A 26,689-nucleotide genomic window follows, 5' to 3' on the forward strand; every position below is an offset into this window, starting at 1 on the left:
GATGCACCAGCTCCCTCTGCCCCTTCACCCTCTAAACCCACACTGAGTCAGGGCCTGCACCGTGGGTCCACAGGCCACACCACCCAGCTGACCTGTTTGCTTTGTGGTTTGAAAAAAAAAATCAGGAATTTCCCATAAAAACATGAATTTCCGTTTTCTCTTGAAAAGGTCAAAAGATCTGGCAATGTGGCCACGTGCCAGCAGGCTGGGCTAAATCACAGCTGGCCGGCAGCCTGGGGTTTCACTCTTCCACCGTCTGGACCTGGCATCTGCTGAGGGTGCACCAACACTCCAGGGCCACGTGGCTCCTGTGGGCTTGTGGGACTGAGAGCCTGGGCCTCCTGCGTGGTGGGAGGCAAGTCTAAGGATGGAGCAACTGCAAGGGGCGCATGCGCAATGACCAGCACCATTTCCCGTGGTAAGCTGACGTGGCCTGGACGGTAGTACCTGGACAGGGTTCCCCACACAGGGCTGGTCAATGCCCCCGCTGGACGTGGCCCGGGGCTGTTGAGGTGGTCAGTGCACTCTGGAAGTTTAGGGTCTGCCGAGCAGTCGGGCCTCTCTGATGGCCAGCTCAGACACCTCAGCATTGATTTGCTTACTTGGGGCACCAGCATCCATGGACGTGCATGGCGCGTGTGGCCGTGGCTGGGTCAGTGTCTCACTTGGAAATAGTGCGGGAGGATCACCACTGACCAAGATGTAAACCTAGAACGTCCTTCCCCTCCTCCACACGCGCCCAGCTCCGGGCACTGGAAACGGAACATGCGCTCTCTGGCGGCATCGGTGGCAAATCGTGGCCAAGCGGAGATAAGGCTGAGCTCCTTCACTGGAGACCCAACTTGACGGCAAGAGAGCAGATGACCAGAGCACCGAGTGAGGGGACCCCGTGGCTCAGAACACCCGAGTATCCACTCGATCCTAAACCTTCACCCCCACCCCGTCCCCGCATGTAGTGGGCAGAGCTCTGAGGTTTCCCATAGAAAAAGGTGAGCTGGGGTCCCGGGTCCCGCACCGACCCGTGTTACCTTGCCGCACACCGGGCATCCAGACGGCTCCTTCCTGTAGCGCACCAGGTTCTCGCCACCACCGGCCTCCACGTCTTCCCTCTTCACCCGTCGGACTCCTGAAACCCCGGCCCGCGAGAGTCAGAGTCAGTGCGCACCGCACGCGGGAGCCCCTTCCAACCCTTCCCAGCCAGCGGAGGTCAGGGCTGCCCACGGGTGGGTCCAAGGAGCCGGCAGGGTCTCTTGTCCCTGACGCACTAGCGCCACCTGCCGCTCGGAAACGGAGCCCGGGCGATAGGGGCAAAGGAGCCCATGCCTTACAGGCTCCTTACCGCCGGCTGCACCTGAAACTTGCAAATACAAGCGCAGCGAGTTTTACAACGTAGAGGAGGAGTCAGAATGCGTTACCGGTAAGGAAGGCATTTGTGCTCAACCTAAAGGCTCAAGACAAAGGGGATTCTTTGAGGCAGCTGCGAGTAAGCGGGCATATTTATTAAAAAGATAGTAATATTCATACTTTACATTAAAACAGCCCAATCAGGATCAAGGTAAACAGTCAGACAACAATAAAAAGTTTAAGGCGTAAGTGTTCATGTGTGTGTGCTCAGTCACTTCATTGTCTGACTCTTCAACCCCATGGACTGCAGCCTGCCAGGATCCTCTGTCCATGGGATTCTCCAGGTAAAAATACCGGAGTGGGTTGCCAAGCTGTCCTCCAGGGAATCTTCCCTATACCAGGGATCAAACCCTGGTCTCTTACACCTCCTGCATTTGGCAGGCAGGCTCTTTATCACTAGCACTACCTGGGAAGCCCACGTGTTCATAATTGGGATCAAAACAGACTGAGAAGTTCTCAGGAAAGAAGGAATTTTTGGATACAAACAAAAAAGAAGTTCTTTCTCGAGGTCTCTTACTAACCACTGACCTGTCTTTCTGGGGTATTCTTGCATAAACCAGGTGAACACAGAGCCAGGCTCAAACGTGGCTGGCAAGGTGACCTGGAGACAAATAGGTCCCAGCAGGTAAAGCATGCAGGTGTGAGGCAGGTGTGGTTTATGCTTCTATATAGAGGGGAAGGCCATGAACAGCCACACAGTATTCGCATGATCATTCCCAAGGAAAATGATCTGAGCTGTGTCAGCTGTCAAATGTTGTGAGATAAAAGTTGTAAAATGCAACCCACACATCTGTCAATCAGCAAACACCTGACTTCTCCAGGTAATGGCAGCTCTTAGGGGCCCACCTGGGGCTTGATAATCAGGGTCCAGTTCAACCAGGCCAGCGGGTCAGCACAGTGGTCATCCCCATAGCAGATGGTGAGGAGACAGGTCTAGGGGCGTGCCCAAGGTCACCCAATCACTAAGGGGACACCAGGCCCTTGCAGCAGCCCCAGATCACAGAGGGAGTGGTGGAGTCTATGAACCAGGTGAGGAAGGGCCAGGTAAAAAGGCAGGATGCAAAGGTGAGGCAGGACGTGACCAGGCATGTGTTAAAAGCCACGATGACACATGTACATACACAGCTGTGTGCAGTGGTCAGACTTCACGTGCAACTTTGTTATCTGACTTTTTCCCCCAACAGGCATATACTCCATTCGTAATTCTTTGTAAAGTGATTTTTTTTTTTTTTTTTAATAAGAAGGTGCTCTGCTCAGTGAGTGCTGCTTACAGAGGCTGGTTGGCAAGACAGCAATGACCTGAGAATAAAAATTAGGATTGTGCTGTGCTGCGCTTAGTCATTGAGTCATGTCCGCCTCTCTGTGACCCATGGACTGCAGCCCACCAGGCTCCTCTGTCCACGGGGATTCTCCAGGCAAGAATACTGGAGTGGGTTGCCAAGCCCTCCTCCAGGGGATCTTCCCCAAACAGACATCAAATTTGGGTCTCCCGCATTGCAGGTGGATTCTTTACATCTGAGCCACTAAAGCTGAAATGCCTCTTAAAAAGAGGGTCTATCAGAGCAGGTTCTTGGAGAAAGTCTCAGATGAGGTGAGTGCTCAGGACACACCTATGGCCCAGGGGCCCAGGTCTTCTTCTGTTTGGGGCCCTAGCCTTCCCGTCGGCTCTGCCCTGCGGGGTCCCCCGCACACACACCTCACTTCCTGTCTTACCTCCTTCCCTCAATTGCCCTGCCAACATCCCACCCCATTACTGACCCCACTTAAGTCCACCTTTGTCTTATGGTGGCCTCTCGTGAACCCACCACATGAAGGGCAGCCCCAGGCCCAGCGAACTTGGCGAGGGTCATCAGGGTCCCTCAACAAACAGAGGGGGATGAGGGGGAGTCACTCGTGGCCCCCACAGCATCCTCCTGCAACGCTGTTCCACCCACATGGCTGAAAGCACACACCGTGTGACATTTCATACCCTGTCTTTTCCCTACTTGTATCGGAAGCATTTCCTCAGTATGAAACTCCTTGGAAAATCTGTTTTGGGTGACTGAGAACATTCAGTCCCACAAAGAGCCCAGTTTCCCTAACATCCTCCCCGCTCCCCGTGGAGTGTTCAGGACGGCTCCAGTTCCCACTGACGCATGACGCGACAGTCCCCAGCAGGACCTCAGGCTGTGCCAGTGCGCGTCAGGCAGCGCCTTACAGCGGGCAGCCACGGAGGCGGGGTGGTGTCACCCCATCCCCACAGGTGCGCTCACCTTCCAGGTGCCGCCTCTGGTGGTCGAGCATGACGTCCTTGCGGTAGAACATCTTGTTGCAGACCTCACAGGCGAACTTCTTGTCTCCGTGCTTCTTCTTGTGCTTGGAGAGGTTGCTGTTGGTGGAGAAGAACCGGAAGCACATCTCACACTGGAACGTCTTGTCGTCTGTCGAAGAGGTAGAGAAAGGAAGCAGCTTTTGGGTATGTGACACTGAGCGCACGTTCCCCTGGGGCCGGCAACGAGGCCCAGGGGAAGCGCAGAGCCAGGAAAAAGCACCGCCACCACCTGAACTGAGAGGACACCCTGCCCGGCCAGGCCTGAGCCCTGTGCCGAGCAGAGCTACACCCAGCCCATCCCCTCGCCCCAGGACACACATCTGCAGCATCTGGGGATTCCTAGCGAGGCAAGAGGCCTGGGCCCTCACCCACTAACCTGACTGCAGCCCCTGCCCCCGCTTTCCCCCCACCCCACCTCAGACAAGCTGCCTCCCACCCCGCCCCAGGCTCAGCCCCCCACTGCTTCCCCAGAGCCCACCCAAAACCTGCCCCTTCTCTCCCACCTGGCCCTCCATGGGCTCCTCCCCCATCGCACATAGACATCCCCCGTCTCTCCCACCTGTAAACAGGCTGCCTTGTTCCTAGGGCCCCTTCAGGAGACATACACCTTCCATCCCCACCCCAATGAAGCCTCTGGAAATACCGACAGCCAGTATCCCAGCCTCCCCAGAGGTGGCCAAGCTGCCCACCAGGGCCTCTGACAGTCCCCGCCCTGCTCTCTCCTTCCAGGCAAGCAGGGCACCCCTCAGCCCTCCTGCCCACCCCCTAGCCCTGAGGATCTGCTCCCCATGAGCGCAGAGGGGCCATCCCGGGACCTGCGAGGCCCTGGCCTCTCTTCAGCAGTCCACCTTGGTCCCACCCACCTGGCCTCCGCCACGGGATCTCAGTCAGCACTCTCCTCTCAGACTGGTCCCCTGCTCCCACCTCTCATGTCACCCCCTAACCCCCATAGCCACCCTGCTCCTGCCAGGGTCTGTCACCTAAACCAGCCCCAGAAGGGAGTCCCCACTCCCCACTGGCCCTCCTGCAGCCCAGGAGCCCTGCCCCGTGTCGCCTATGCGTGGGGGCATGACAGTGTGCTTCCCGCTCCGGAGGGAGGGCCAGAGGATGCCCTGCATCGTGCTCATTTCTGGGCCCTTGGTTACAGCCCAGTGACCACTTCCCGTGGTCAGACAGTGCGTGCTGAGTGCACCAATCCCCGAGTTAAAGTTTCAGTTTCTACACTGATTCTGACTGGAGTTCTCAATCTGCTTCACAATGGACCCCCATCCCAGAATCTCAGACTGTGTGCTGCGGACACTTGGCGGGATCATAGTGGAGGGGGATGGGGGGTGGGAGGTGTCCCACGGTCTGCATGCTGAGCAGCATCCCTGGCCTCCCCTGCCCCAGACGCCAGCAGCACCCCCAGTTGTTACAACCCAACCAGCTCCAGACTCTACCCAGGGTCCCCGGGGGGCTCAGGCCTCAGCAGTTAACTTCTCTCCTGACCCCAGCGTGCAGCCCAGGTGAGCCCCAGGGGTGTCCACACAATGCCCTGGACCTGGGTTTGTGCTGTGTGCACAGCACATGCGCTCGGCATGCAAAGATTTTCAGACTTATTTTAATGGTTACATAATATTCTACTCAGTTCATATATCACAAATTTACTTCACTATTTTTGATATTGCAGATAATTTAGTAGTTCTTGGTAACTTTTTTTTCCCCCCCAACTAGATTTCCCTAACATTGATTCTTAGGAAGAAGACCACCAGAGACAAGGGCATCTGCCATCTTGCTTAGTGAAGGGCCACACCTCACGGTGTGCTGAAGCTGACGCTCCAATACTTTGGTCACCTGATGTGAAGAGCCGACTCATTGGAAAAGATCCTGATGCTGGGAAGGATTGGGGGCAGGAGAAGGGGCTGACAGGGGATGAGATGGTTGGATGGCATCACCGACTCAGTGTACATGAGTTTGAGCAAACCCCGGGAAATAGTGAAGGACAGGAAGGCCTAGCATGCTGCAGTCCATGGGGTCACAAAGAGTCAGACACAACTAAGTGAATGAACAACAACACCTTACAGCGCTATCCCATTAGATTACTGAAGGCCCCACCCATCCCGGGCCTCCCAAACCACACAGATGAGTCTCCCTCCCAGGCAGGTTGGCCCCATGAGCCCGACGGAACCCGACAGCCATGGAAAGTGCAGTGCAGCCCTTGGACTTCAGCTCCCTCTCTAACAAGTCCCTCCTAGCTGGAGGGACCACTTCCAACCAATGGAGATGACCCACTTCCAACCTTTCCCAACCCACGGAGGTGGCCTCTGCCTGGTGACCGTGGAGCTGGAGCAGCTGTCAGGCCAGGCTGTCAGCTCGAGCAGCTTTTTCCGCCGTGGCATCCATGTGTCATCAATTCAGGAATCCAGACAGGCGCTCAAGGACAACCTTCTCCAACCCATAATCCTGCTGTCCTCAAGGTCTACACTGGTGTCTTGACAAAATGCAGCAACGAGAACGAACACCTATTACGTGGTGTGTGGTCAGGTCACGCAGGACGGCCGTCCTCCAGCTCTCTGTCCATCTCCTGCTTGCCCAGCATCTGTCTCACCTCCACTCACTTGAACCGCTTGCCCTCTGCCTCAGCTAGGGACTGTCCTAATCCTTAGGTCAGAAAGACTCCACCTGCTAGTTCATTAAAGGGAAATACTTACCCTCCTGCTGGTCCTGAGGGGCTGGAAGAGGTGTGCCCCAGTTGCTGGATTCCCTGGTAACTGACAAGCCAACCTGAAGGCAATCTCCCCCTATAAATGGGGGTGTGTGTGGGGGGGGCGGGGTGGATGTGTGTTTCTGACATGTAAGGTAACGTCTCTGTCTCCGGACTTTCTTTGGTCTCAAGGACAGGCAACTCTAAGGCTTGCAAGCCTGGGAGTGCAGCCCGACATGCAGGCTCTGGTGAAGGGTAGGTGTGCAGGAGATGGGATGGGGGATTTCGGGGGAGCTGGCTGCATGGGAGCCCAGGTGCCTCTGTCTTGCCCGATGGCCTAGACATGAACCTCAGCTCTTCTCTAGCTCCCTCAGAAAGGCTGAGACCAGATGAGGGCCATTTACAAGAGTTAGACTCATGCCTCCTCGTACCCAGGACAGGCTCCGCCAAGCAAAACCTTGAGAAAAGCCCAAGAGACCATCATTTCAAAGCTCACACAAATCCCCGACTTAACAGTCTATGGAGGACACATTCTCCTAATGTGAGTACTATACAAAAGTATAATGGTGCAAATATATATTACACAAATCAGCTCAGTTTCCAGTTTATCCTTTGTTTTCCATTCAAAACTTCTAATGTTTTAAATTACAGAGAAATTACACTTCAATCAACAGCTGCTCTGGTACGTCTACAGAACAAAGAACCACGAACGTCTGTTTTAACAGAATTTTCTGCTGACGTGTAGCAACTGCTGCTTTGTCTTCGTACATTCTGTTTCATTTGTGTCCAGAGAAATAAAGATTAAAAAAAGCACAACTTTTCTTCCTCGGCTTTGAGCCAGCCTCACCAAACAGGACCTGTGTCACCCTCCACTCTGACCCACCCACCCAGTGCACTCGTGCAGAACCGAGCGTGGCCACACGGGGCGCCATCGTGCCACTGGGCACCAAGGTCAGCACAGGCCCATCTGACTGTTGCTCAGTCGCTAAGATGTGTCCCAATCTTTGCAAAACTGCAGCACACCAGGCTTCCCTCTACTTTGCTATCTCTCAGAGTTTGCTCAAACTCATGTCCATTGACTCAGTGATGCCATATCCAACCATCTCATCCTCTGTTGTTCCCTTCTCCCGCCTTCGATCTTTCCCAGCATCAGGGTCTCCTCCAATGAGTCAGTTCTTTGTATCAAGTGGCCAAGGTACTGGAGCTTCAGATTCAGCATCAGTTCTTCCAATGAATACTCAGGACTCATTTCCTTTAGGAATGACTGGTTGGATCTCCTTGCTGTCCAAGAAACTCTCAAAAGTCTTCTCCAACACCACAGTTTGAAAGCATCCATTCTTTGGTGCTCAGCCTTCTCTATACTCCAACTCTCACATCCATACATGACTACTGAAAAAAACCATAGCTTTGACAAGATGGACCTTTGTAAGAAAAGTAACCTCTCTGCTTTTTAAGACACTGTCTAGGTTTGTCATAGCTATTCTTCCAAGGAGCAAGTGTCTTTTAATTTCATGGCTGCAGTCACCATCCGCATAGATTCTGGAGCCCAAGGAAATGAAATCTGACAGTTTTCATGTTTTCCCCAACTATTTGTCATGTGACAGGACTGAATGCCAAGATCTTAGTTTTTTGAATGTTGAGTTTTAAGCCAGCTTTTTTCAGTCTCCTCTTTCACCTACATCAAGAGGCTCTTTAATTTCTCTTCACTTTCTGCCATTAGATTGGTAACATCTTCTTATCTGAGGTTATTGATTTCTCCCGGCAATCTTGATTCTAGCTTGTGTTTCATCCAGCTTGGCATTTCTCATGATGTACTCTGCATATAAGTTAAATATGCAGGGTGACAGTATACAGCCTTGATGTATACCTTTCCCAATTTGGAAACAGTCTGTGGTTCCATGTCTGGTTCTAACTGTTGCTTCTTGTCCTGCATACAGGTTTCACAAGAGACAGGTAAGATGGTCTGGTATTCCCATCTCATTAAGAATATTCTTCAGTTTGTTGTGATCCACATAGTCAAAGGCTTTAGCTTAGTCAATGAAGCAGATTTTTTTTTTAAATTACCTTGCTTTTTCTATGATCTGGCACATGTTGGCAATTTGATCTCTGGTTCCTCTGCCTTTTCTAAATCTAGCTGATACATCTGGAAGTTCTCAGTTCACACACTGTTCAAGCCTTACTTGAAGAGTTTTGAGTATAATCTTGCTGGCATGTGAAATGAGTGCAATTGTGCAGTAGTTTGAACATTCTTTGGCATTGCCCTTCTTTGGGATTGGAATGAAAACTGACCTTTTCCAGTACTGTGGCCACTAATGAATTTTCCAAATTTGCTGGCTTATTGAGTGCAGTACTTTCACAGTATCATCTTTTAGGATTTGAAACAGTTTAGCTGGAATTTTATCACCTCTACTAGGTTTGTTAGTAGTGATGCTTCCTAAGGACCACTTGACTTCACATTCCAGGATTTCTGGATGTAGGTCAGTGATCACACCATCGTGGTTATCTGGGTTAAGACCTTTTTTGTATAGTTCTTCTGTGTATTCTTGCCACCTCTTCTTAATATCTTCTGCTCCTGTTAGGTCCTTGCTGTTTTTGTCCTTTATCGTGCCCATCTTTGCATGAAATGTTCCCTTGATCTCTCCAATTTTCTTAAAGAGATCTCTAGTCTTTACCATTCTATTGTTTTCCTCTATTTCTTTGCATTGTTCATACAGTCAGCAAAAACAAGACCTGGAGTTGACTGTGGCTCAGATCATCAGCTCCTTACTGCAAAATTCAGGCTCAAACTGAAGAAAGTGGGTAAAACCACTAGGCCATTCAGGTATGACCTAAATCAAATCCCTTATGATTATACAGTGGAGGTGACGAATAGACTGAAGGGACTAGATCTGGTAGAGAGAGTGACAGACAGAACTACAGACAGACAGTGATAGGTAGATACAACGATCGACGGTTTGTAACACTGTGCAAGAGGTGGTGACCAAAACCATCCCCAAGAAAAAGAAATGCAAGAAGGCAAAGTGGTTGTCTGAGAAGGCCTTACAAATATCTGAGAAAGGAAGAACAGTGAAAGACAAAGGAGAAAGGGAAAGACATTCCTAAGTGAATGCAGAGTTCCAGAGAATAGCAAGGAGCGATAAGAAAGCCATCCTAAGTGAACAATCTGACTGATACAGCACCAAAAATTGGTGGGTCTCCCCAGGTTTGGGGCACACTGGACTGCAGACTGCAGGTGGCAGGGCACACTATATGGATCCACCTGTAAGCTTCCGAGTCCACTTCACCCCATGACCAACACTGCAGAGCAGCCTGAGCTCAAGTGAGACAAGGCTCACCTGCCACTTCAGAAAAGCCCCACCATGGGTGGAGGAAACAGCCTTGGTTTCGAACAGAAGCCTGCAGAGTGGAACAAGCACATGATTCAAACAAAGGGACAGAGCAGAGCCTACAGGAGCAGGCGCCGACAGGGAGCGTAGCGATGGTGGATATGATGGGTAAGGATGCCCCAAGATGAGGACTGCCCAGCACCTTAACAAGAACCAGCACAGAGATACAAAGTGAACAGGGACCCACATGGAGGGTCAATGGGAAGGGGATTCGGAATTAAGTGCTAACTTGGGAAGTGTCAAAGCCAGCTGCCACCAGGACCCCCTCCCACCCCCCTGCCTAGGTGCCACAACTCCTAGAAGAGGGGCCGAAAAGACAACAGTGACCCTCCCCGGTGCCCATCCTCCCAGGCTGGGGCTGAGGGCAGTGAGCCTTCACCCACAGACAGAGGCCACCCCGACCGGCTGAGCTCTGCACAGCCATCCCCTGGCCATCCTCAGGGATTTATGTGCGCACATGTACATCATATGCACTCACCAGCTGTGAGCTGGCCAGCTACTGAGCTCTGGATGCTTGGCTAGGCCTAGAAACCCATCCTGGCCACAGGCTGGTCTGAGCACAAGGCTTCAGCCACACACAGGCAGACAAAGGTCCAGAGCATGAGTGGAGACCAGGGACAGAGGCAGGCTCAGAGCAAAACCAGTTGGTGAGAGGGAGCAACCAGGCCTTTGCTGGACACAAGTGGGTCCATGGAGGGAGGAGCGTGGATGGTTGAATAAGGTCCTACCGATAAGGAGGCAGAAGCCCACTCCTCCAGCCGTGACACCACCTCTGCACGTACTTCTTCCTCGATCCCCAAACAAACCCTCCACGGCCGCTCAACATTCTTGGTGAGGATGAAACCTCCCCAATCTCAAATGCAACCATGTGCATGCTCAGTCGCTCAACTGTGTCCCTCTCTTTGTGTCCACATGGACTGTAGCCCATCAGGCTCCTCTGTCCATAGGATTCTCCAGGCAAGAATACTGAAGTGGGTTGCCAGGCCCTCATCCAAGGGATCTTCCCGACCCGTGGATGAAACCTGCATCTCCTGCGTTCACAGGAGGATTATCTACCACTAGCGCCACCAGAGAAGCCGCAAATGCAACCATATGTAGCTGCTTTTGATGAACAGTAGGAAATAAATTCTCTTTTAAATGGGAGCTCTCCATCTGCATGTCTTAGCGTAACAGCTGCTTGAAAGCAAACCACGTGGAGCAGAATCTTAAAGGTGAGCTGCTGCTGCTAAGTTGCGTCAGTCGTGTCCGACTCTGTGAGACCCCATAGACGGCAGCCCACCAGGCTCCCCCCGACCCTGGGATTCTCCAGGCAAGAACACTGGAGTGGGTTGCCATTTCCTTCTCCAATGAATGGAAGTGAAAAGTGAAAGTGAAGACACTCAGTCGTGTCGGACTCTTCACGACCCCATGGACTGCAGCCTACCAGGCTCCCCCGTCCCTGGGATTCTCCAGGCAAGAGTACTGGAGTGGGTTGCCATTGCCTTCTCCTTAAAGGTGAGGTTACCAGTTAAATTCACCTTCACCCCCCCACCCCCGCTGGAGCACCTGGGTCCCACCCCGCCAGGGACCTGAGCCTCAGCGCTGGGCAGGGCTGCTCACCTGTGCGGCAGTTGTGAAACTCCAGCGCGCTCTGGATGCGGAAGGTCTTCTCGCAGGTGCCACACCGGTACCTGTACTCACTGTCGACCTGGTGGGAGGATGGGGGGGGGCGGGCAGCAGTGGGGCAGCGGGGACACCCTCTCCTCAAGGGAACCGCTCCAGCAATGTCGTGCATCTCACAGCCCCTCCCTCTGCTACCCTCCCGCCCAGCTTAGACACACAAACCGTGCCTGGCTGACCCATTGCCCTGGACAGAGAAGCATCCAGGTGACCTCGGTGCCCACACTGGCCTCAGGCTCCTCCCCGATCCCCGGCAGCATCCCTCCGGCTCCCTCTCCCCACCCCCCTCGCCCGGGACTCTCCGGCCGTCATTGCTCTGCTTTCCTCCGTCACCCACCTCGTTCCTACTGTGCTTGTACGAGACGTGCTGCTTCAGGCTCTCCTTGCGGCTGAACAGCTTGGCACATTCCTCACACTTAAACAGCTTGTCACCTAAGGACCAGCCAGTGACGAGCCTGTCACTCCTCCAGGCGCGCCGAGGCCTGGCCCCCCGGGGCGGAGCGGGTGGCGGCGGGCACTCACCGTGGGAGCGCACGTGCCTGCTCAGGTTGCTGCTGTTCTGGAAGACCTTGCTGCAGATACTACACTGGTACACGCGCCTGTGCTCACCCAACTGACGCACCACCTTCCGCCGGATGCCGTGCCGGCTCGAGAGGATCAGGCTCCTCTTGAGGGTGATGGTGCCGCTCTGGTGATGCGGGAACCTGCAGGAGAGATGCACAGGCTGGTGAGGCAGGCGGGAGGCAGGGTGGCTGGGGAGAAAAGTTCAAGGTTACAGTCATCCAGGAAAGAGCGCCGGTCGAATCTTCCGAGCTCCATGCCACAGGGGGGTGCTGGGCTCAGGTGTCCCCCAGCTTTGGGGCTTCTGGATAAGGGAGACACCCTGAACGTGCAGTGGCATCACTCAAGTTTCTTCCACACCAGCCACTCATCTCCCTCAGCATTAACTCTGGTCACCAGAAGCCTGGAGCTCAGTGAGTGTGTTGGCCAGAGTGACCCCATCTCTTCTCCTTTCTTCACTTGCCTCTTCCCTGTTTCATATCTTCCCTGAACCTGATTTTTTCAAACTTCTTCTCCTTATTAAATGTGTTTCTAGCAGTAAGTTATCGAAATCCTCTGGGCAATAAGACAGAGCATGAATAAGCAGGTCATGCTCACCATTTCTGATACTCTCTGCTCTGTTTTTGCACAGCTTCCTGGACTGTCTAGGACCAGACATGCTTTGACACTGAAGGACGCACTCCAAAAAGGACCTGAAACACTGTCACGGGCTTATTCAACTTCAGGGCAAAAAATTACTAAGAATAATAACTAAAATATAAACATTTTCCTCATTCATAAAAAGAAGAGAAATGCAGAATATTAAATTTATAGAAGTTTCAGATACAAACTGTTCCATCATAGCAGCCTTGTTAGACACAATACAAGTATCAGCTGGTGGACGAGAGGATGAACAAAGTGTGGTCCTCCTGCATGATGGAGTAATATTCTGACTTAAAACCAGACGGACACTCCAATACCTGCTACAATATGGATGGACCTCGAGGGCATTACGCTAAGTGAAGTAAACCACTCACTGAAGGAAAACCATGTGTGATCCATTTATATGAGATCCTGAGAGACACGAGTACCTCCTGTAAGGTCTTCGCAGAGACAGAAAGCAAAATAGTGGGTGCCAGGGGCTGGAGAGGGAGACATGGGGAGTTAGTATTTCATAAGGATGGAGTTTCATCTTGCGGAAGATGAAAAAATTCTGGAGATGGATGGAAGGTTGCACAAAGACGTGAATGTATTTGAAACCACTGAACCATACACTTAAAAATGGCTAAGATGATAAATTCTATACTACATGTATTTTACTACAATAGAAAGACTTTTTCATCTATTTTCACAGAGGCTGCACTAGTAACTCCCTGAGCTCTAAGACCTTCCTGCTGCTCCCCACACACGGGCATTTCCCATAAGAAGTAAACCATCCCCTCCCGTCAGGCTTTCCCTCTGAAATGGATTAGCCGCCACACGCCTTTGCCCGTGAAGCCAGGCCGAGTGCCATGCTGAGACTTACTTTGGCACTGAGCTGGTGTCGCTGGGGGTGGCGGCCAGCTTCCCGAGAACCAGCTCCATGATCCGCTCGTCTGGCGTCGCAGTCACGGGCTCGACCTCAGTCATGATCTCTGTCACTTGCTCTGCAAGAAGGGGATGAGACAAGCTGTGTCACAGCTGGGGCCATAGACAGAACACAGCTGAACCCAGATGACAGGCCCAAGGGGCCGCAGCCAGGCCGATGCCCTAGACACGGGTCACAAGATTGACAGAGGAAAAAAACCAGCAGTACTTTAGAATCCACACATATGCCTGCAGATTGAAAAAAGCAAAATGTTATTTTAACTCAAAACTGGAGTTGGAATCAGTGATTCTTTTTAAAACCACAGGAATCATGACTCTACTTCAATCCCTTTTCATACCACGTAAAACGAAACACTTTGATATATAGTACGGTCTTATAACTTATTAAATTCATCCTCACAGAGATTTAGGAATATTAATTTCTGTAATTACACAGGTCATCATGAGTACGTTCAAAAGCAAATAATCATTTTCTGTAAAAGTTAAAATGACCAAAGTAATAGGGACCCAGGATTGACAAATGAAATATGGTAAGATTACACAAAAAGATTTATCTATTTCACCTACTATGTGTCTTCCTAATGCAACTAATAATTAGTGAAATAATAACTTAATAAGCTTTTCACTTCTGTCTTTTTTTCTTGTTTATAGAGAAGTACGGAGACTGTCCAGGGGAAGCTTAAACCACCTCTCCTGAGAATATTATCTGAGGGCAGCTCCTCTGAATTCTCTTTAATTCTGAGCGAGAACAAGAATTTCTTGTCACTCACAAAGAAATCCTGGGCTACAGCAGATAGCAAGAAGAAAAACTGCCCAGTGGGTGGTCAGTGAGGAAGGCAGTGTGGGGACTCACGAATGTCTGAGCATCAAGTCTGGTCCTTACATGCCAGACCTGCCAGGAATCTGGTGGCACTTCTGGTGAGGCCATGAGGGCTGAGGGGACATGGCTTCGTGGGGACCCCTCACTCGAGAGACCAAGTTCCCTCCAAACTCAACTGAAGCCACTACAGAGTCAGAGTAACACCTTTAGCCATGGCCCAGAGCACAGCCACATGCCCATAGGGAGCAGACGCTGGAGCACCCACATGATGGACAGACATGGTTCGGCACCGAAGGAGAGTGGGAAGCCCAACGTGGGCGAGTCTTCTCCACATGTGGCCTGGAAGATACTGAGCACAGAGCTCCCAGGATGGGTGGCTGAGGACATGGAAATGTTCTGTCCAGACCGCCTACATTGGGGAACCCGCCTATCAAAGTTCACAACCCACGCGCTCTACCAACCGCACTGGGAGTAAGCTGTACTCGAAAGAGCTGGTTCACAGCAAGAGAAGTGCTTAGACAGCACCTCCATGTAGACTCCAGACCAAGTTTTCCTGCCTGCCAAGGAGGCAATGTGGCCTTAGGCCCCTCTCTGCTATCAGCACTCCTCCAACAGGACCACGCCCCAAGCTGGCTCCTCCCCAGGACCACGCCCCCAAGATGGCACCTCCAAGGACCACGCCCCCAAGATGGCTCCGCCCCCAAGATGGCTCCTCCCCCAGGACCCCCCTCACCTGCTGGCTCCTTGCCTTCAACAATGACTAGAGGCTGCTCTGGTTTGGATGCTTTGGGTTTTCTTCCCCTTCGAGGCTTTTTCTTCTGCTCTTTGGTGGCACTGACAGTCTTGGGAACCTCAGCAGGTTCCCCCCGGGGCACATCTGCTTCCTTCTCCGGGGCCGACTCCTGCTGGCCAGCTGGGGCGCCGCTCTTGGATTGTTCCAAGTGGCCCAACAGGTGCTCTGCAGAAGATGCTTATGATGAGTCCACCAGGCTGAAAACACTTAGGCCACAAAAACAGAGACAGCCCCCACTACCATCCTCCCCAACTGAACTACTCTGCTGAGCTGGCGGAAAGAAAACAAGATCCCTCAGTGCCAGACACGCAGAGGACTTCAAGCCAAAGCACAGATCCCTGGGAGGAGGCCTGCAGGACACGGGCCAGGAGCGGAGCCAGGGGAATCCTGACATCCTCGCCGATGGAAGTGACAATGTGAGTCTGGGTGAACGCATCCAGGGACTCCCTGGCGTCTGGCCCAGCAGGTGCCTGCCCCTTACCATTCAGCAGCTGCAGCTCCAAGAAGGTGGCTGAACACACCTTGCACACCCACTGGCTGGGCTCTGCATCCACTGGGGTGCTGTTCTCTGGGGTGCCTGCAGCTTCAAAAGATAAGGTGGGGGGAGAAGGTCCAGAAGCTCCTCTCTGTGCTGCCCAGCCCAGTGGAGGGCGCACCTGCCCCATAGGAGGTGACAACTGCCATCTCTTGGGAGCAAATCCAACCCTCCAAACACTGTTCTCAGAGTTTTACCCACAGGGACTCGTTCATGCCCGTGAGCATCCCCATTTCACAGATGAGGAAACTGGGCACAGATAACTGGAACCAGTCTGACGCAGGGGTGTCACCAGTCAAGGAAATGTGTGCTCCTCACAGAAGCCAGTCCAGTGGGACCAGATGCACACCCCTCCATACACACTGATGACTTCAAGGGAAAAAAAAAAAAAAAAAAAGGCATCCTACAGCCCACAGAAAATTCCCTACTCTCACTGGCTCACATGACAATGAGCGAACCCACGACAGTTAGGCCCCATGCCCTGAGTCCAGTTTCACCATGGCACCTGTCCAAGCACTGTCAACAAAACTTGTGCAATGACAGAAACGTTCTGTAACTGCCTTCCAGGTGGCAGTCACATGTGCCCACGGCCCCTGAGGAACTGGACTTCGGCTTTTACTGCATTTGAATTTAGGTTTAAATAGCTGCCCCGGGGCAGGTGCTTGCGCTGGGGGGCAGTGCCTCTAGCCCTCCTGGTACCCCCACTGGAGTCTGGGGCGGAGGAAGATGACCAGGGTCCATGGAACACAGCGGGAGATCCTGGCTGGGAAGACTCTTTAAAAAAAAGTACTGATGTTCTTGTGAGTCCTCAGAGTTAGGGATGTCATAGAGAAGAACCTTTGTTTTCTATTATAGGTGGCAATAATGGTCAAGAATCCACCTGCAAAGCAGGAGACGTGAAGAGACACGAGTACGATCCCTGGGTTGGGAAGATACCCTGGAGTAGGAAATGGGAACCCACTCCAGTATTCTTGCCTTGAAAATCCCGTGGACAGAGGAGCCTGGGGGCTGCAGTTCACTGGGTTGCACAGAGTCAGACATGACTAAAGCGACTTAGCACATAAGCACCCACAAGTTAATCACTAAAGGGATGTTGCCTATAAGCTTAAATTACACATCATGACCCATCCCTAGGAACCCTGCCTCTCAGGTAATGAACATTAAGCTGAAATACCTTTGTTTAGCTCACAGGAAACATCCTGACCAGGCTCACCTGTGAATGGCTGCAGGAAGGAAGAAATTAACACATCCCCTCTGGAGGCTGACTGGAACCAGGAAATGCTTGCCTTCATTCCCTCCCCTTTTAGTACAAAAGAGGCCTGAATTCTAACTCATAGAAGATGGTTCTTTGGGACATTGGTCCACTATCTTCTCTATCTACTGGCTTTCCAAATAAAGTGGCTATTCCTGCCCCAACAACTGTCTCTCAATTGACTGGCTGCTCATACAGTGAGCAGTATGAGCTTGGATTCTGTAACAGGGACGTTCCAAGTGAATGTATGTTCATGATATCCTGGCCCAGGAGACTGATTTCTCTAAAACCCACGTGGCAGCCTGTCAGGGCTGGGCAGGGGCCACCAGCTCTCACCACCACTTCCACTCCTGTCTCTGTGCAGCTTGTGTTGACACTCAGGACCCATTACAACACCCATCAAAACACACTGGGGCCACCCACAAAGCACACCTCTTTCTGTATCAAAACCCAGCAATAAGCCTGCAAAAGATGAAAGGAAAAATGGAGACCACTGCTACAACTATTTGCGAAAATTTTCTGAGTCTTTGTCAGATAACAAGAGATTAGAAATGTAAGTCGATGTGAAATTTTCAGTTATACCAAAACTAGAAGAGAAGGAGCAGAGAGCGAGCAGCACGGAAGCTGGTCTTAGGACGTGCCCTCCGGCTCAGCCTCTGCTCTTGCCCACACCTGCTCTCTGGGGAATCCATGGAAGAGCATCAGGAAAAGATGGGGGCAACTGAAACCAAAATCCCGTATCTCACTCACCTTCCCCAACACACATGTTCTAAAGAGGGCGGAGTACTCTTGCACAGGAGAGTTTCAGAGAAGAAGGCTGAGGAGGGGTGAGCTGGCAGCGGACACGCGGGACTAAAGGCAGCTCCTTCGAACCCAAACGAGTTGCAGTCACTGCACCACGAGGTCCCTGCCCAGGAGTGGAATTCATGCTGACCTGACCTGGGGCAGGAAACCTTTCTCTTCAGCCTGATGTCAGCAGGGCTGACAGGACCAACTTGAAGAACCAGTCATGACTGCTGTCCTCTCACTGAGGGCAGTGTTCTATTTCACAAGAACTATCTTAAAAGGTAAAAATTCTAAGAAAACAAAATATTAGCCAACGATCAGGAGGCAACTCCTGATCACAATAACACATGTCCAGCAAGAGAGATGCATCTATGCAAAATGAAACGGTGCTGCAGGGGAGAGGCAGTGATGACATGGAAGGCTCCCAGCAGACGGTCACCAAAACAAGTGATGAAGATCAAGCACGCGGTATGTCAGCATGCTAGGCAGGACCTCAGCCACGCAGAAACGCATGGCTGCTTAAACAATGGAAGAGAAATGGCATTAAGTACAAGGACAGAGGATGGATGCTGGTCACCAGGGGACAGGGTCATACGAGGGAACCTTCTGGGGTGATGAGAATATTCTATATCTTTTTTTAAAAAAACAAGTTTGAATGTTTATTTTTTAATTTCTTTGGCTGTGCCGGGTCTTAGTGGCATGCAAACTCAGTTGCAGCATGTGGGATCTAGTTTCCTGACCAGGGATCGAACCCAGGCCCCCTGCATTGGAAACAAGGAAGCTTAACTGCTGGACCACCAGGAAAGTCCCAGACCATTCTCTATCTTGATTGCAATGGAGCTCATGCAACTGTGGACATTTGTCCAAACACTGATACTGCCCACTAAAATCACTATTTTATTGTTTGAAAACTATATGCCCACTATGTTGGTTTTTAAAAACTGCTAGAAAATGCCAAGCAAAAATGCCAAGAGTTGTTAAGATGGTGATGTTGTATGTAATCAAGAAGTTCCTCAAATGTTAGGAAATGTATTTATAGCTCACCTCTTTTACTAGGAAAATGACTTTGAAAATCTGACACTGACAGCTGACTCTAAACCCTACATGCCTGCTGGCTGAGACTGCGAGGCTTCCTGGGCCGCCTCCTTCATTGGCCAATGGGCCCAGGTGTGTGTAAAGAAGAGAAATTAACCTTCATGGGTATTCAATGAAAACATGTGGTTAGGAAAGTAAATCCAGTACCAGGGTAAAAAATATATAGATTGGGCTTTGAAAGAAGTGTGTGTCACTGCTCCTTCAGGTGGAAGGAAAGATGCTTCCTTCTGTATTTAAATGTCTATTCTGGCAAACTGCAAACTGGCATAAAATCTGTGTAATTATTAATAGTGCCCAATGTTCTTAGAAGCCCAGAGGTGGAGTCACAGCTACCCTGGTGTTCCTGAACAAGAGTAGTCAGGACAGGGTGGGGAGGCAGATGTTCTAGACGACACGGTTCCAGGCTGATTTCATTAAGATCTGTTCTATCAGACTCAGGCCCCAATTAAGAAGCTCTCCTACAGGTAAAAAAAAAAAAAAAATAGAAAGCCAACAGGACAACTGTCACTCTGACTGTTGTTGTTCAGTTGCTAAGCTGGGTCTGACTCTTTGCAACCCCATGGACTGCAGCACGCCAGGCTTCCCTGTCCTTCACTATCTCCTGGAATTTGCTCAAATTCGTGTCCACTGAGTCAGTGATACTATCTAACTATCTCATCCTCTGCCACCCTCTTCTCCTTTTGCCCTCAATCTTTTCCAGCATCAGCATTTTTTCCAATGAGGTGACTCTTCACATCAGGTGGTCAAAGTACCTGGGCTTCATCTTCAGCATCACTCCTTCCGATGAATATACAGGGCTGATTTCCTTTAGGATTGACTGATTTGATCTCCTTGCAGTCCAAGGGACTCTTGAGAGTCCTCCAGCAGCACAATTTTACAGCATCAATTCTTTGGCACTCAGTCTTCTTTATGGTTCACCTCTCATGTCCGGACTGGAAACACCATAGCTTTGACCATACAGACGTTCATCAGCAAAGTGATGTCTCTGCTTATTAATATGCTGTCTAGGTTTGTCATAGCTTTCCTTCCAAGGAGCAAGCACCTTTTAATTTCATGGCTGCAATCATCATCCGCAGTGACTTTAGAGCCCAAAAATATAAAATCTGTAACTGCTTCCACATTTCCCCTTTCTATTTGCCAGGAAGTGATGGGACCAAATGTCATGATCGTAAGTCTTTTGAATGTTGAATTTTAAGCCAGTTTTTTCATTCTCCCCTTTCACCTGCACCAAGAGGCTCTTTAGTTCCTCTTCACTTTCTGCCATTAGAGTGAGATCATCTGCATATCTATGGTTGTTGATATTTCTCCTGACAATCTTGATTCCAGCCTGTGCATTCATCCAGTCCAGCATTTCACATGATGCATAGAAGTTAAATAAGCAGGGTGACAACATACAGTCTTGTCACACTTATTTCCCAGTTTTGAACCAATTTGTTGTTCCATGACTGGAACAGTTAGAACTGTTGCTTCTTGACCTGCATAGAAGTTTCTCAGGAGACAGGTGAGGTGGTCTGGTATTGCCATCTCTTGAGGAATTTTCCAGTTTACTGTGATCCACATAGGATCAAAGGCTTGAGCACAGTCAGTGAAGCAGAAGCAGATGTTTTTTCTGGAATTCCCTTGCTTTTTCTATGATCCAACAAATGTTGGCAATTTGATCTCTGGTTCCTCTGCCTTTTCTAAATCCAGCTTGTACATCTGGAAGTTCTTGGTTCATGTACTGCTGAAGCTTAGCTTGAAGGAATTTGAGCATTATTTGCTAGCATGTGAAATTAGTGCAATTGTGTGGTAGTTTGAACATTCTTTGGCACCGCCCTTTGGGATCGGAATGAAAACTGACGTCTTCCAGTCCTGTGGCCACTGCTGAGTTTTCCAAATTTGCTGGCATATTGAGTTCAGCACTTTCACAGCATCATCTTTTAGGATTTGAAATACCTCAGTTGGAATTCCATCACCCACACTAGCTTTGTTTGTAGTCATGCTTCCTGAGGCCCCCTTGACTTCACACTCCAGTATGTCTGGCTCTAGGGGAGTGATCACACCATCATGGTTATCTGGGTCATTAAGACCTTTTTTGTACAGTTCTTGAGTGTACTTTTGCCACCTCTTCTTAATCTCTTCTGCTTCTGTAAGGTCCTTAGTATTTCTGTCCTTTATGGTTCCCATCTTTGCATGAACTGTTCCCTTGATCTCTCCAATTTTCTTAAAGAAATCTCCAGTCTTTCCCGTTCTATTATTTTCCACTACTTCTTTGCACTGTTCATTTAAGAAGGCCTTCTTACCTTTCCTTGCTATTCTCTGGAACTCTGCATTCAGTTGGGTATATCTTTCCCTTTCTCCCTTGCTTTTTGCTTCTCTTTTCTCAGCTACTTGTAAAGCCTCTTCAGACAACCACTTGGCCTTCTTGCATTTTTTTTCTTTGGGATGGTTTTGGTCACTGCCTCCTGTACAATGTTACAAACCTCTGTCCATAGTTCTTCACTAGCACTGGCACTCCATCTACTAGATCTAATGCCTTGAATCCATTTGTTACTCCTACTGTATAACCATGAGAGATTTAATTTAGGTCATATCTGAAAGGTCTAGTTGTTTTCCCTACTTTCTTCACTTTAAACCTGTATGGCAAAAACCACTACAATACTGTAAAGTAATTAGCCTTCAACTAATAAAAATAAATGAAAAAAAAAATTAAAAAAATTTTTTAAAAAAAGCCTGGATTTTGCAGTAAGGAGCTCATGATCTGAGCCACAGTCAGCTCCTGGTCTTGTTTTGCTGACTGTATAAAGCTTCTCCATCTTTGGCTGCAAAGAACATAATCAATCTGATTTCGGCATTGACCATTTGGTAATGTCCATGTTTAGAATTGTCTCGTGTTGTTGGAAAAGGGTGTTTGCTGTGACCAGTGTGTTCTCTTGGCAAAACTCTGTTAGCCTTGGCCCTGCTTGCTTCATTTTATACTCCAAGGCCAAACTTGCCTGTGCTCCAGGTATCTCATGACTTCCTACTTTGGCATTCCAATCCTCTATGATGAAAAAGATATCTTTTTTTTTTTGGTGTTAGTTCTAGAAGATCTTATAGGTCTTCATAGAACCATTTAGCTTCTTCAGCATTAGTAGTTGGGGCATAGACTTGGATTACTGTGATACTGAATGGTTTGCCATGGACATGAACAGAGATCAGATCATTCTGTAGTTTTTGAGATTGCACCCAAGTACTGCATTTCAGACTCTTATTGATTATGAGGGCTAGTCCACTTCTTCTAAGGGACTGTGTTGCCCACAACAGTAGATATATATAATGGTCATCTGAATTAAATTCACCCATTCCCATCCATTTTAGTTTACTGATTCCAAAGATGTCAATGATCACTCTTGCCATCTCCTGTTTGACCACATCTAATTTACCTTTATCCATGGATCTAACATTCCAGGTTCCTATGAAATATTGTTCTTTACAGCATTGGACTTCACTTTCACCAGGAGACATACCCACAACTGAGAACTGTTTCCACTTGGCCTAGCTGCTTCATTCTCTCTGGAGCTATTAGTAACTGTCCTCCACTCTTCCCAGTACCATATTGGACACCTTCCGACCTGGGGTCTCATCTTCCAGTGCCATATCCTTTTGCCTTTTCATACTGTTCATAGGGTTCTCACAGCAAGAATACTGGAGTGGTTTGCCATTCCCTTCCCCACTGGACCACGTTTTCGTCAGAACTCTTCACTATAACCCATCCGTCTTGGGTGGCCCTGCACTGCACGGCCATAGCTCCAATGAGTTACACGTGCTCCTTTGCACCAACAAGGCTGTGATCCATGAAGGAGAAACTCCGATATGGGGAGATAGCCTCTGGGCTGGCTTTGACCTTGAGAGTCATGAGGCCTGTGCCACCCTCCAGGACACAACCGATAAGGTCAGACCCGACTGACGTGTAGTCTGGGCTAGTCACGTGGAATATGGAATCCAGGACATGAGGAAACCAGGTCAGGAAGATGCTGGTGACCCTGGAAGCAGTGGGGGAGTTGGCTTCATCCCACCCACTGCGGGTGCCTCTGGGGAGCAGGGCCAGGTACGCAGTTTTAGCAAATCCAGAGGGTGGATCTAGGAGCAGTCTGGTGAAAAAACAAGGGTCTCTCCAAATTCCTTCTGTCCCCTTTCCTATCAAAATAAAGAAAGGCCCATCAAGGCCAGTGTCCCTCTGCAAATATCTCTGTGAAGATGTAAACCCTCTGCTGCCATCAGGCCCCATGTGCAGCCATATGTCTTTCCTGGGGGACCCCCCAGAAGCTCAGCACACCACCACCTGCACCCAGCCTGCAGTGACTGAAGGAAAGCCCTGGAAATTCACGTCTACCCAGGGGCTCTGGCTATGGGCTTTGAAGAAGTAACCAAGGCAAGGCAGGGCAAGGCAGGTGAGACTGGATTTGGGTGGTCCTAAACCCAGTGACTGGTGTCCTCATAGGGAGAGGACCCAGAGACCCAAGGAGAGATCTCGGCAGGGACGAGGTGATGCAGCGACCAGCCAAGGATCGGCAAGGGCCATCAGCAACACCAGAGCTGGAACAGGGGCCAGGAAAGGACCCTCCCTCCTGACCTCTGGAGGAACCAGCCCTACCCACACCTGGATCCTGGACTTCAGGCTTCCAGACTGTGAAACTGTACATTTCTCTCATTTAAGCCCTGACCTGTGGTCCTCTGACAAACCGTGTGGGCCACCTCACGGACCCCTCCCTCCTTGATACTGCTGGGCAAGCCCACTTGGAGTGGCTATGCGGCAGGGGTCATAGGATAGCCCAGAGCCCCCCAAACTTGTTACCCCTCTTGCCCTACTGAGCCATCGGTAACCCACAGTGCTCAAAATGCAAGAGATCATTTCCTTGTCAGAATCCTGTGGTTTGGGGTCAGGAGGAAAGTCAGTGTCTGCTTCTCCCCAGAGGAATTCATCTTAGAGGCAGCCACAAGCATGTCCACCCCAGGCAGTCCCAGGTGGGGTGTGTGAAATCCCATTCACCCAGGTCACAGCACCATGTGTAACAGCCATTCACAAGGTCAGGTGGGGAGGACGTGCACCCAAAGGACCCACAATGGGGGCGGAAAAGACTGAAGTTCACCAGCCCCCTCACAAGGTCAGATGCCCCAGTTCAGGGTGGCAAGCCCTGCATCTAATTTGCTTCTCCAGTACAATGCAGGTGAAATCACAGGTGTCCACTAGGTCTTTCTCTGACCCCCCCCCACACACATACATATGCGTGTACACATGCATGGAAATGCACACACACACACACACACACACACACACACACACACACACACATACCCCAACCTCTAGGAGAAGGCTGCTGGATCCAGAATCCGGGTTCAAATCCTGATTCCTTCACTCTCTGCTCTGTGACTCAAGGCAGGTTTCTTAACGTCTCTGTGCTCCATTCCCTCTGCCCAAACCCTGGGACCATAACCTGACCCCAGAGGATGGGCAGGTGAGTGATATGGGAAGCCAGAGGACCGAGCTGGGAATGGAGCTGCTGCCAACAAGTCTGGCCTGGGGAGAGCTCTTCTAACAGCCTCTCAGGCCAGGCAATCAACACGCAGACCAACCAACCCATCCACATTCCCCACCCCTGCAGGCCTGCCCAGCCAGACGCCTCTCGCTGACATCAGCCTGCTGTGAGAGGCAGGGGCAGCAGGGCAGCGGGCAGGCTGGGGGCAGGGGGCCACCACATACCCTGGAGCCCAGGGCAGGCCTGCCTCAGCATGGGCTTGTCCATCCTCTTGGCGTAGAAGGCTGCATACCACACACGCAGTTCGGTGCCTGGGGGGATGTCCCGGGAGGTGGTAAAGTACACGTCGCTGCCATGCTGGAAGGCCGTCAGGTTCTGGTGTCCCGGCTCCGCTGCCGGCCGCACCAGCATCATCCAGTTGCAGTCGTCCTCGTTGGAGGTGTCGAAGCACACGGGGTGCCCGTCCTTCTGGAACACCTGGGGGGGGAGTGCAGCCCACCACAGGGCCGGATGGGGGCGGGTTATCCACCAGTGTGCGTGTCAGCGTGCACACATGTGTGTGTGTGTGCGCAAGGGGCTGCTGAGTGACCAGTCTAGACACTGCCACATCAGTGGCCAAATAGGGCACTGTACAGACCTATTCTACATTGATGGGAGGGCAGCGGAAGACCCCCGAAACAGGTCAGGCTGGTCACAGGCAAAAGGGAAGCAGGAGGCACAGCTAAAGGTCAGGTGTCACTGGGAAACCTAAGTTCTCAGGTGGGTACTGGGACGCCTCATCTCCACCTGTGGTCCAGGTGGGTACCTAGTCACGTGTGCTCTGCTCCTGTTCCAGGATGCACGAGAAAGCCTGAGCTCTACTCCCAGGTCAGGAGTTCTCAGGAGCCCTGAGTTCTATGCATGGTCCTGTTGGGAATGAGGACACCTAAGGTCTACCTGTGGTCCAGGTAAAGAACATGGACTCTGAGTTCTAATCAGTTTTCAAGTGGGCAAGAAGACACCTGAGTTCTACTCCTGGCCCAGGGTGTCACTGGAACACCTGGACTCTATACCTGGGCCAGGTGTATCAGGACACCTGAGTTCTCCCAGTTCTGTTGCAAGTATGTTCAATGACTTTAGCAAAGTTCCTCAATCCTTTTTTTAAAATTTAAGTTATTTATTCATTTATTTATTGACTTTTTGGCCATTCCAGGCGGCATGCAGGATCTTCTTTCCCAGATCCAGGGACTGGACCTGTGCACCCTACAGTGGAAGTGCGGAGTCTTAAGCCTAGACCATGGAAGTCCCATTCCTTGATCTTTATAAGCTCTGCCCTCATCTAAAAAGCAGCACCACCACTTTATGGATGGAATGCAGACAGGGACAAGGGGGAGAAGCTTGACTATTTTGAAGTTCAAAGTAACCACATGGAATAGGGGGCTCCCGTCCCCTATTTTCTGATGTAACTGTTGCTTCCTCATTATAGAAAGAAATCTCCCTTCTTCTCCTGGCTTTTCCTGTAGGGGCTCCCCACCTCTAAGAGCTAGAGGCCCCCCTCTGAGGCTGGAGCCCTCAGAAGCAAGGGGAGGGGGTGGAGGGGGCTGCCAGGTGCTTGATGCCCCCCAGTCGGTATAGGGGGTGCTCCCCGTTGGCCTTGGCCTCCTTCTGTGGACACAAAGGTGCCCCAAGCACCCAGATGCCCAACCCTGAGCCTGTGCTGGAACAGCTCAATACCAGACACAGACCCTCAGAATCTTGAGTCACCGAAAAAAACTGATACAGGCACAAATGGCTTTTTCAAAGAGGCCTTGGCCAACCATGGGCCCACAGCAATATGCCCATAAGCCCCAGGTCTCTTGACATCACTCCTGCACATAAAACAGCCTTTCTTTCTTTCCTTTCTTTGTAAACAGATCAAGTCTCTTTCCTTTCTCTCCACCATGCTGAAATCTGCCTTATAAACTCACTTCTCCGAGGACTGTCGAGTCCCCACAGTCAGCTGGATCATCTCTGTCCCAAAACGCTTGGGTCTCTGCTAAGGGTCTCCAGGAAAGCTCGCGTCTGGGGCTCTCTGCTGCCCGACCAGCGCCTGTTCCTCTCAGTTTATTTCATGGGTGTTTCTGAAGGCTGGCTGCAGCTGAACAGTCTGGGCATGGGGCCAGAGCTGTGACCCATACTCACAACCCCAGCCTCGTGACACCTCTCGGGGTCTCACTTTAAGTGATCAAGTCCTCCCTGTGATTTTCTTCCATTTCTTTTTCTCCATGTCACAAAGAAGCCATCATCTCCCCATCTGATGTGCTTTTCAGAGCTGCCGAATTTTGCACTGGTCTCTCATCAACACAAAACACCTTCCTTTCG

At 50.8% G+C, this 26,689-nt stretch overlaps 1 protein-coding gene across 1 annotated transcript in view; it reads right to left on the reverse strand.

The window, feature by feature from the left end:
* The window catches only part of PRDM15 (PR/SET domain 15), a 58,960-nt gene that overhangs the window by 17,358 nt on the left and 14,913 nt on the right, over positions 1 to 26,689 (reverse strand). The window contains exons 5-13 of the mRNA XM_065943239.1: positions 24,574 to 24,826; positions 15,665 to 15,766; positions 15,124 to 15,348; positions 13,509 to 13,629; positions 11,966 to 12,147; positions 11,781 to 11,875; positions 11,384 to 11,471; positions 3,657 to 3,824; positions 1,029 to 1,126 (exon numbers count right to left, since the gene is read on the reverse strand). Of these exons, the coding sequence (XP_065799311.1) occupies positions 1,029 to 1,126; positions 3,657 to 3,824; positions 11,384 to 11,471; positions 11,781 to 11,875; positions 11,966 to 12,147; positions 13,509 to 13,629; positions 15,124 to 15,348; positions 15,665 to 15,766; positions 24,574 to 24,826 (1,332 nt within the window). The remainder of the gene's footprint in view (positions 1 to 1,028; positions 1,127 to 3,656; positions 3,825 to 11,383; positions 11,472 to 11,780; positions 11,876 to 11,965; positions 12,148 to 13,508; positions 13,630 to 15,123; positions 15,349 to 15,664; positions 15,767 to 24,573; positions 24,827 to 26,689) is intronic.

This window comes from Muntiacus reevesi, chromosome 8 (assembly GCF_963930625.1).
Source record: "Muntiacus reevesi chromosome 8, mMunRee1.1, whole genome shotgun sequence".
Lineage (NCBI taxonomy): Eukaryota > Metazoa > Chordata > Mammalia > Artiodactyla > Cervidae > Muntiacus > Muntiacus reevesi.